Source organism: Carcharodon carcharias, chromosome 7 (assembly GCF_017639515.1).
Source record: "Carcharodon carcharias isolate sCarCar2 chromosome 7, sCarCar2.pri, whole genome shotgun sequence".
Classification (NCBI taxonomy): Eukaryota; Metazoa; Chordata; class Chondrichthyes; order Lamniformes; family Lamnidae; genus Carcharodon; species Carcharodon carcharias.
The window spans coordinates 127,075,674-127,087,693 of record NC_054473.1 but is presented as its reverse complement, the minus strand read 5'-3'; the positions used below and the strand labels follow the sequence as shown (position 1 = coordinate 127,087,693).

The window sequence follows — 12,020 nt, the reverse complement described above, 5'->3', positions numbered from 1 at the left end:
GCTGATGCTGTTCACAATTTACATGAATGATTTGGACTTTGGAATCAAAAACAGAATTTCTAAATTAAGGATGACAAGCGATGGGAGCGATGGGGGGGCGAGGGGGAGAGAGAGAGTCAATACAAATTTCAGGAGAACATTAATAAACTTGCAGAACGGGCAAATAGTTGCCAGATGAAGTTCAACACAGATAAATATGAGGTAATACATTTTGATAGGAAGTATGAGATCGCTCATTATCTGGAAGGTGCAAATCTGGGTGGGGTAGAGGAACAAAGGGATCTCGGAGAACAAATACACTAATCGCTAAAAGTTACATCACAAGCTAGCTAGGCCATTAAAAAAAAGCAAACCAAAACTAGGGGTTGAATTTTACCTTTGATGGGCGGGAGGGCCCGACTGACTCAGCGGCGGGCGGGCAGACAATCACTGCTGCCGAAACGGGCCCTATCACCATTTTACGTGGGCAGGCCAATTAAGGCCCGCCCAGTGTGACGTCCAGCAGGAAGTGTTATACGCTTCCTGTGCGGGTGGGGTGGGGGGGGAGATTCACCAAATGCGAGAGTGCGCTCTTTCGCGCATGTGCATGAAAGAGCGCACATCTCCCTGAGACTAAGTGCTGCCTCAGGGAGATCGCTGAAAGTTTATGAAACTCTAAAAATAGAAAAATAAAACAATCATTAACATATCCCCCTCATGTGATAATGTCACACAAGATTGGACATGTTAATAAAGTGCACAAAAACTTTATTAAACTTTTTAAAAACCGACGTGAAACCTCATCCTGCTGGTGGATGAGGTTTCATGTTTCTTCTAGTTGCCGCCAGGGCTCCTGGCCTGCCCGCCAACCTTAAGGTTGGACGGGCAGGGCCTTTAATTGTTTTAACTATCCTGTCAAAAGCCTCAATTGGCCATTGACGGGTCGGTGGGCGGACAGCTGATCGCGCTGTCCCCCCCGCCTTCCGAATATTTAAATGGGGCAGGATGACATCAGGGGCCCTGCCCCCAGCTCGCCGATGGAAAAATTCAGCCCTGGGGGTGGAATCTTAGAGCCCTGTTGCAGCGGGGGCGGGGCCGCAAAATGTAGCAAGCTGTTCAAAAGTTCATTGGCTTCAGCAGGAGCAGAAAATCCTGCCGGTGGGAGGGGCCATAAAGCTCTGTCCCAGGTTATCTCTAGAAGAATAGTACGAGAAGGGAAATTATGTTAAACCTATATTGAACCTTGGTTAGACCACACTTACAGACTGTGTGTTGTTCTGGTCGCCATATTAGAAAAAGAATTTCGAGGTGCTGGAGAAATCGTAGAGAAGATTTACAAGGATAATACCAGAAATGCATGGGTATACAGATCAGGAAGGGATTGACACTCTGGGTCCCTTCTCTCTTGAAAAGGAAAGCTGAGGGGTGACCTAATAGAGGTATTTAAGGCTATGAAATGTCTCGATAAAGCAGATACAGAGAGAATGTCTCCTCTGTGAAGAAGTCCATAACTGGGAGCCATCAATATAAGATAGTCACCAAGAAATCCAATCGGGAATTCAGAAGAAACTTGTTTATCCCAAGAGTAGTGAAAATGTGTGAACTCACTACCAGTCATTGAAGCAAATAATATTAATGCATTTAAGGGACAGTTAGACAAGAATATGAGGGAGGAGGGATTAGAGAGTTACAGTGATGGATTTAGATGAGGAAAGATGGGAGGAGGCTCGAACAAACACCAGCATTGACTGGTTGGGCTGAATGGCCTGTTTTTGCATATCCTCTGTAAGGTTATTTTTGTTTGGTGAGGGAAACCTAAACCAGAAGAGTCTGGAACTACCTGTATCACAAAAGTATTATGCACAAGCACTATGATTTATCGGTTTGCATCATATGTTTGCAAGTATAACAACAACAACATGCATTTATGCAGCAGCTCTAACACTGTCAAATGTCACTTTACAGGCATGTACTCATCAAAATCTGACACCGATTGACATAAGGAGATATTAGTACAGATGACCAAAGTTTTGGCAAAAGAGGTCGGTTTTATTGACCAGAGAGAGGCAGGGATGTTTTGGGAGGAATTTCCAGAGCTTACAGCCAGGACTGCTGAAGGCATGACTGCCAATAATGGAGCAAAGGAAAAGAAAGATTCGCAGGAGGCCAGAAGTGGAGTACAGATATCTCGGAGCATTGTAGCGCTGGAGGATGTTACAGAGATAGGGAGGAGTCAGGCCATTGAGGGATTTGAAAACAAGGATGTGAATTTTAAAATCAAAGTAATGCCGGACTGAAATTGAATGATGCTTCGCAGAAAACCTTTTCCGTGTAGATGGTGGCCAGTTTTGGAGATGATTAAATCAATGATTGCAGACACCCAGCAGTGGAACATAAATCCGAGGGTTGAGTAAAACATACAGAATGTGGAAATTGAAGAAAAACAAGTTACTTAATATTTATTCAGAGAGTCCCAGGAAATGTGGCTTTCTGTGCTCACATCGATTTAAAAGCATAAAGGAAAGGAACAGGAGTAGGCCATTCAGCCCCTCGAGCCTGATCTTCCATTCAATAAGATCATGGTTGATATGATCATGGCCTCAACTCCACTTCCCTGCCTGCCCCCGCCCTCCCATAACATTCGACTCCCTTGTGTATCGAAAATCTGAATACATTCAAGGCTGAGTTAGACAATGACACCATTGCTCTCTGGGATAGAGAATTCCAAAGATTAACGACCTTTTGGGAGAAAAAATTCCTCCTAATCTCCATCGTCAAAGGAAGATCCTTTGTTCTGAAACTGTGCCTCTTGGTTCTAACTTGTATGCATAGGAAGGAAAAGCTACATGGATAATATCCCAGACATCATGTCAATAGCCAAACAATGGGCCAGATTTTCCGTTCTCTGGAGGTAATTTGTTGATAACCTGCCTCACTGGATGATATACAGTCAGATTTTCAAGTTTCACATGGAGGATGGGTAGCCAGGCATGGGGGTAAAGTTGTTTTTCTGGGCACGGCAGCTGTTAACTATTCAGAGTTAACCATGTTTAATCATTCATAAGCATGCATTTTCTATATGACAGAGTGGATGAAGAAACCAAAAAAAAAAATCAAAGCAATGAATGGCCGCCAAAGCACCAATATAAAAAGGCCAAACACAGTCAGTGATTACAAAGCTACCTAATAAATAGTCAATGTATCACTAACTTGCTGTGTGCCTGACCCTGAAACAATGTAGATTCACAGAAATATCATTCTGGGAAGCTACAGCAGTTTTCTGGCTGCTAAACCTAATATACCACCAGTATGAGATTGCAGGCAGGGGCATACCAAATATTTAGGATTCTCTTGGGGTAAAAGGTTACTAGTTGATACCATTTTTTGCTCATTTTTATTTTCTTTTAAAAATTGTGATATGAATTTTGCGCTGGCCCTAGGAAAGAGCACAGGATTCTTCCAGCCTTTTCTATGCAGTGACATCAGGCACTCTGAGGTTAGGGATATTGTGAATATTATTGAGTTGAAACTGAATTACTTCACTCAAATGACATCACCATCTGTAGACCATTAAAGGTCATCTGTGTGTCATGGGCATGCTGGCTTTCAAACAGTAAAAAACCATGAGATAAGGTTTCAAAGACTCAACAAACGGCCAAAAACATAACAGGCTTGTGAGGGAGAATGCTGCAGGAAATAAATATTTGTTGAATAGCTGGCCAAGAGTCCCTTGTGTCTAATTTATAAAACATATGTGATTTTCACTTGGTGGAGCAAGCATCTAGTGAGTCATTATAAGGACTTTCTGTTCAAACAACTGATAGCTTAGTATTTCGGAAATCACCCTTCCCAACGTATACTATGTTTATTTTAATGTTACAAATTTTCACGCAGGCTCAGAAGTTTTTTAGTGAAACAATAATTTTAACTCTCAGATGACTCAGATGCAAATATATTGATTGGGCTGGATGAAGGGATAAAGTGAAGTCTGTGACATGGATTTCTCCTTTCCCAATGTCAGTTTGAATCTGGCACCAAGTCAAGGGGATCTCCAGGCATCCAGCAATAGTGATGCCATGAAACAGGGTAAGCAACCAATCACATTGCACTATTCTCACAGACAGTAAACCAGGAGATAAAATGCGCTGAAGTTTTCACTTTTAATTATAAATTTTAAAGGCAACCAAATAAAAGACTGGGACATACACATGGGATTGTGGTAGAAGTTGAAATATCATAAACAAACTTTTGGGGAAAAAAAGAAAAGTTGTGATTTTTCTTTATCATAATGGAAAAATTTGACACTCTACAAATATAAAATAAAATTTTCAGGGTCACTAATTAAGAACTTGCCACATCATTAAAAACACAGTTACATTTCATTCAACAAGGTGTAATTTTTTTCAAGGAATTTTACAGTGAGAATAAGGGTGTAAAAGGGCAAGTTCTCATCTGTTCTGTGATTTCTATTTGATTATCTCTTCTGGGAACTTTAACAATGCATCCTATGGAATCGCGTAGAACCACTGACAGTGACTACTTGATCTCCATGTTGAACTGTGCATGTGAGGTCTCCCGAAGTTGCTGTCAGTTTCAGGGGAGTATCAAAGGCAAATGCTGTTAGTTTCCCATCATTACAATCTCAAAATTCAGGTCATTTTTTTTTCCGATTCTCTCTTTTTTTCCAATGGCACGGACTCATGCTGGGGTGTACCAGAAGATCTCTATCAAAGTGGTCACTCTTGACTTGTGAATCAGGAGCCATGGTGAGAATCACAGCAGAACCTGACTTCTTTCAGAGTAAATACCAAGCAGTGTGAAACTGAACGTGGTAGACATTCTTCATCTGTACTGAGCTAATATGTCTCAAGCTGGAGCACGCTCAGTGCCTCAGGCCGAGGAGGCTCAGAGACTTCAGTTATAAAAGTGTGCACATATGGGTGCTGGTGTGGGACTGAATTAGACTTGTTATTGATGGCTTCCCAGTTGATTAGATTCCAAATATACTCATCCATAAAGAATGGATGTTTAGGTCCCGTGTAAATGTATCCTAACAAGAGCGAAATGTACTCTGTTCCTCAGTGGGTGCTGTTGAGCAATATGGGAGGGGCAGTTCTAGATTCGGAGAAGAAAAAAGATTTAACTTGTATAAACAGAACACACTAAAAACCATAGACCTGTGGATAATAAATCATTCTTGTCATAACTTATACAACTCACTTGTGTGAACACCCTCATTGCCTAACATGCATCCTCTTTATAATTGCTTTTTCTTTGCTGTCTGCCCAGCTTACAATGCTTGAGAAGCAGCCCACAATCCGAAGACTGCAGCAAGTTCTGTGTGCGATCTCAGAAGGGCCTTACACTGTCAGTGTGTGCAATGATATGCAATCTACCCTTAAATCAATCAGGACAAGCAGTGAGCACTGGAAACTATGGATACTGCAGCAACACACACCTGTGATAATAATGGACTTTGGCCTTCAATTGTTATGGCATTCAAACAAAGTGAGCTCATGCCACCCACCCCCCCCACCCACCCCCGGCAAAAAAGAGATCAAGATCAACGATTTGCAAGCAACCTTGAAAACACCTGGTGTCCCTGGCAATTGTAAATGCTTTTCTTTCCACACCTACATGGCATAGTGTAGGTGTAATAATATTAGTCACAAATCTGATGGCCAAATAAGTAAAATTATATTTGAAAAATTTCACATCAGAAGCATTCTCAAATGTTGAACAGGAAGCAACAAATGTTACAGCAATCAGTACCTCATGAGGATATTGTTGACAACATATCAATGTTTTGTAGAACACAGAGTTCTTTCAGTTACTAGTGGATTTCCCATGGTGTCTATGTGAGTCAAAGAATATATATCATAACAAGGGCATTACTAAGTTGCACAAATTAAATGAAGTGTTACTGGGCATGACAACTGTTCTGTACATTCACCTTACTGTTAAAAAACATAGCTCTAATGGTTTGTCTCACTGTATATGCTCAGGCTGCCTTTGGAGAGATTGCACCAGTCTGCATACAAAAGGCTTGACCATCTGGTTCAAATCACAAGGGGTACAACTGTTGCAGCCCATGGTCACACTCATCATACAGACAGTATGAGTCGCAATCCCACCCAAGATTCTCAGACAGTTTGTGGGAGTAACTGTCCTGAGAACATATCTATGACAAACATAATTTGTAACAATCTCTATTCCTGAAGGTCTTCCCATTCCCTCCCATTTGCAGAGGATGTTTGTGTAAATAACTAAAGTAAAAAATAATTATTTGGAAAGAAAGTTAAAAAAAGTTCCAGTGAGGACAAAAATTTACAGTTCAGTAATCTTGGGTGAGATGAAAGACTTGGTGTGTATAATAAATGTGAAGAATTGCACAACAGGCACTGCGACTGATGCCTCAGACTGTAATTAACGCTCATTACAGCCCTTGGGCTGTGGCCAATTCAGTAAGCTCAGAGTCATCAGATAGGAGGCTACAGGAATGAACATCACAGATGTGACCATTTCAGATATATTTCTGAAGGTAACTCACTTACAATAATATGTCCTTTTGGATCACTCTTGCATGGAAACATTAATTTACTGGTCTGATCCAAATAACTTTTAGTCTGCGAGTAGGCTTCCTTCTTTCTAAGAATAATTACCATCCATTCGCTTCACTAGTTAGCCAGTAGTTTTCCCTGGGATTTACTCATTTGCACACAACCCTCTTCAAGTCGAGGGCAGCAGAGGGAACAGTTCTCTAGGGCTATTAATGACATTCCATTATGCAGAGTTTCCAACTCCCCTTCATTTTACAAATTACAACCTCACTTCTCAACAACCATGTGTGTATTTTCTTATACGGGAGACTTATATTGTGCATCAAACAGAGCAAATTAAACAAAGTGGACCTAAAACAGCTAAATTGGACTACCCCTCAGCCCTTTACACATAACGGACCTCTTTCCTTATCAACTTTGAAATGTTTGACTAATGACAAGACTTACATTTATCAGAAGGAGCAAAATGATCTATCAGTTTTAATCTCTCTGGCAAGGAGCCTCCTCCTGCAGTGAATGTCTCCCTCTAGTCTCCAAGGCAGGAACTGACAAAACTCACCCATCTGGTTGGATATGCAGTGCTCAATGCCTAAACTGCTGAGCTGGATAAGGAGTTTGAGTAACAGGGAGATTCAACAGATTATCCTTTTTCATTGGTTTCATCCACCTTTATAGTTTGCGGATCACCCAGGAGAATCCTGAATCATCTGGCCTGGCTTTAATCCTTCTGTGTGTCCTGCTCAAAGCAGTAGAGCGGAATGATTGGAAGAACTCGAAGGAATATCAGCCACCTTACCTCTCGCGGGGCTGGGAATCAGGTGGTAGCAGATCAGTGCCTGATATGTGCCACCCTGAAGTTGAAATTGGTAGCTTGACCTTCTGCGGCAAAATGGTAGACGTTTGTAACACTTTATACTGAAGAAAGCTCATCACAAACTGCTGGACCCTCAGCCCTGATTTTACATTTATGGGGCTCTGGTGCCAGTAGACAGCCTAACTGGCGTTGGGGGTAGAGTGGTAGGGAGAGTTGGTGGGGAGGGGAAAAGTGGCCTGGTCTGTCCAATTCTCAGAAGGCTGCATTAAATCCCTGGATCAATTTTTAAGTTTTGGCTTGCAAGTTGGATTTCCTTTTTTCATCATATTGCTTTACTTGCATCTTTATTCAAGCATTCATTTCCGTTACCTGAATTTCGTGTTACAAAACTCTTTCAATGGCATAGGAGTGCCTTTGGGAGGTGCAATTGCCTAGATTTGGATGAGGAACATGTCAGATTCTGAGGGGGCTTGACAGGGTGGATGCTGAGGGGACATTTCCCCTTATGGGGGAATCTAGAACTAGGGGACACAGTTTCAAAACAAGGGGTCTCCCGTTTAAGATGAAAACGAGGAAGAATTTCTTCTCTCAGAGGGTTGATAATCTTTGGAATTCTCTTCCCTGGAGAGCAGTGGAGGCTGAGCCATTGAATTTATTCAAGGCAGAGTTAGACAGATTTTTGACCCTCAAGGGAGTCAAGGGTTATGGGGCTAGGCTGGAAAGTGAAGCTGAGGCCAAAATTAGATCAGCCTTGATCTTATTGACTGGGGGAGCAGGCTCAAGGGCTGAACAGTCTATTCCTGCCCCTATTTCTTATGTTCTTATGGAGTCTGAGGGGATCAAAAAAGTCAGATGTGACAATTGCAGCACATGTTACACACACAGGCTTTCTTCATTTACCGATTCAAACAGTCCATCAAGGGCAGCTCAGGAGCAACCGGTGGGTCCATTTCAGAAAGAAGGTTGACACATGGGTGTAAATCAGAAAGCTTAAGAGGAAACTGCACAGGCATTTGAAGGAGGCTTTGAATGGGGGACATATATGGTAAACTGTGTATTCTGTTTTGCAACACCAGAGCTTTCCTGGTCTTTCCTGGTCCTTCACTCTCCTGGTCTTTCCTGGTCCTTCACTCTCCTATGTTATTATAACTATGCTATCTCCTCATGGCTGATCTGGAGGCAATGTGTATGACAGGGGGCAATGCTTCCCAAGGGTGTGAAGATAACAACTGTATTAAACATTTTATGGCACCAGATCCTTCCTGAACTGCAAGTAATGACATAGGCCAGGTGTCTGTCCTTGTGATGGATCAAGCAAGTGATGCGAGGCTTGTGTGCAAGGAACAAAGGCCTCATTATTTTCTCTATGGAAAGATGGCATCAACTTGATAGAACGTGGCCTCCACGGCAGAGATCCTGAGGGGACAGAGGATGATAGATGGCACCACCTGGTACCAGCATGAAGATCATTAAACTGGGCTGACGATCTTTTAAATTTTAGCCCCGGATCCAGATTTTCCACCTACTCCAGTAGGCGAGCTGCCTGTGTGCTGTGCAGTCTAAAGCTGATCTGGAAATTTCTGTTATTTATTCTCTAGCCAGAGAGCAGTGAGAATATGGAATCTGCTACCACAGGGAGTAGTTGAGATGAATAACAGAGATATATTTAAGGATGGATTAGATAAGCACAAGGAGAATTTACACCTTTGATGTAAATTCTATGTAATTATTCAGATGTCCTGTTTGCCCCCCATCAATACTGCTAGCTTTACCCCCAGCATCTTAACCACTCCCAGCTCAGATATGTATAGCTTCATTTAAAAAACAATGGAGAACTGTACCTGGTCAGCAAAGCTGATGGCATCACGGACATTGAGCTTTTGGTACACGTCCCAAATATCATCCTTGATCCTATAGGCTGACTTGCGCATCAATAGCTGGCTCAGGTACTTCTTGTCAAAGTGCTCCCATCTGCAAGAAAAATGGATACAGCGGTCATCTATAAATGTGGTTAAGCCAAGGAATTGGAGTGATTCTTACTAATGGCTTTGGGATATGGAGAATTAGAGGGGAAATTAAAGCAGAACAGCCCCAGCCTGTTCACGTTTCCCTAGAATCAAGTGGTTCTAGGTTTGACACTTTCCCCTTCCTGTCACACATTCAAAAGTGTGAGGCTAACTGAGGCCGGAAGAAACTCCTTGTGGCCGCAGTGATGTCATTGGAATGGCCCAGAGTGAAGGATGATATTGGAGCATGAAAGTCAGACTTTGCTTTCTCAATAGCAACAAGTAATTTCAGAATAATATAAATATATTAGTAAAATACTTAGTAAAATTCTTAGTAAAATACTAGGAATTAAAATTTTGCCTTCAATCTCTTTCTCCTTTAAGTTACATTTGCCTCATATAGGCTCAAACTATTTGGATCAGAATGGTCCCTGCTCCAGTCGCATTCACGTTCATTCACATACCTGTGATGCCGGAGAATCTCCTGCAGCAATCTTCATAGACAGTATTTGTTAGACTGTGCTCACATGAGAAACAATTACACTGTGTATTTTTACTGTGAATTAGCCACAGGTTTGAAGTAAGGGTGAATTTGGAGGTGCTGTAAAAAAGGGCCTTCATTGACATGATCAAATGGTAGCGGCAACTTCTGACACCCAGTCACAGAAAGGCATCAATGAGGGGTCTGTGTCTCACACCACCCACTCCCCCAGCTGCTCACTCCCAATGTGTGTGATGGGGAGAATGAGAAAACTACAGGAAAGTTACAGAGACCTTCACTACATATGCTCCCTTTCTCACTTGTATTTATCTATCTTTGAACTAGTTATTAGAAAATCTCTATATACCATGATTAAAATACAACGCACATCCTGCACATTTCACGTTGAAGTATATTTGCAATTGCTTCCTTATGCTCTGATTCAGATGGTCCATTTTGATGAGAAGAACAAATTGCCAATGAAGTAGGAAATAAATAAAGCTAAATATAAATAAAAATATAAATGTAAGTAAAACACTGTGTTTTAAAGCCCAGGCATTGTAACCTTGGAAAAACCAGGGCTGCATGCAGCTGTTCTGATGAAAGGTCACAGACCTGAAACATTGGCTCTGGATGGAATTTTACCAGCACACCAAGGCTCTTGCCGCTGGGTCCAAATCTGCATGAGCAAACGGCAGGACCACAGAAGGGATTTTACTAGCGGAAGCCAATTAAGAGCTCCTCACCTGGGCTGCCATCCCACTAGGGAGGGCAAACTGCCTCTCCGAGCTGCCGGTCCTATCAATTGGCTTATCGACAGACCGGCAGCCTAGTCAGCGCCACCTATAGAGGTGCCTTCAAAGGACTGGGAAAAGATTTTGTTGACGTGCCTGGGCCCGGCAGGCAGGCAGGCCAGCCCTGGTGATCAGAGCGGTGAACTTATTGGCAGTGTCGGGGGCGCAGGGGTGTGGGCGGTTGGGGCGGGGAGGCACATCACCACCAGGGGCCCCTTGGTGGGCCTTCAAGTATCCAGATAGGAACGACCCCACTCCCCCTCATCCCCCCCTCCCCACTGGGACACTGCCTTGGTGTACAAGGTGATCTCCTCATGCAGCAGGGCAGTTGTCCTGACACCAGCAAAATGCTGACAGGGGCATAAAGAGGCATGGATAGACCAGTTAATTGGATTAAAAGGTCTCCTACCTCTGTTTGGCAGGCAGCCAAGCTGCTGTCATCCCCACCTTTCAAAATATCCTGTGGCCACCTGAAAACGTCAGGCCTCCTGATGCCTTACGTTGCCTTTTCACCAGCAATCCCAACTTGATGGTGTAAAGAAAGAAGGACCTGCATTTAATTAGCACCTTTCATGCCTTTGGCTGTAAAGCACTTTAGTACATCCTATGAATTACATTTTGAAATGTAGTCATTGTTGTGATGTAGGAAATGTGGCAGCCAATTTGTGCACAGCAAGCTCTCACAAACAGCAATGTGATAATGATCAGATAATGATATTGACTGAGGGCCAAACGCTAACCAGGACACTGGGAGAACTCCCTTGATCTTCCTCAAAATACTGCCATGGGATTTCTTTCATCCAACTGAGAGGCTCAGCATAAAAATTTGCATCTGAAAGACTGGCAAGGCCAGTTGTGATGTCCTCCTTGTTTCAAAGGTCTGGTGACATTCACTGTAGCTCCCATGACCGTTTGGGTAGCCGCAGATTGACGGCCATTGCAACAACCTTTACGGAGAATGGTGATTTAATAGAGGTCTTCAAAATTATGATGGGTTTGACAGAATAGATGGGGAGAGACTGTTTCTACTTGCAGAAAGTTCAGGAGCCAGAGGACACCGAATTAAGGATATTGGCAAAAGGGGAGATGAGAGGATTTTTTTTTAAGCAATAAGTTATGATGATTTGGAATGCACTGCCTGAAAGGATGGTGCAAAGCGATTCAGCAGTATCATTCAGAAGAAAGTTGGATAAATTCTTGAAAAAGAAAAATTAGCAAGACTATGAACAAAGAACAGGGGAATGAGGCCAATTGGACAGCTCTTCCGAAGAGTCAGCATAGGCATGATGGATTGAATGGCCACCTTCTGTGCTGTATGATTCTACACCTCAGAAGTCTTATTGAGGGAGGTGTAGCAAACAGCTCTTCTTGGGGCAAAGGCAGCAG

The 12,020-nt window shown here is 42.7% G+C and overlaps 1 protein-coding gene across 1 annotated transcript in view; it reads right to left on the bottom strand.

Annotated features, from left to right (window-relative positions):
• Window positions 1-12,020, bottom strand: part of slc9a5 (solute carrier family 9 member A5) — a 291,194-nt gene that overhangs the window by 74,364 nt on the left and 204,810 nt on the right. Inside the window, exon 10 of the mRNA XM_041191673.1 lies at window positions 9,195-9,324. Within this exon, the coding sequence (XP_041047607.1) occupies window positions 9,195-9,324 (130 nt within the window). The remainder of the gene's footprint in view (window positions 1-9,194; window positions 9,325-12,020) is intronic.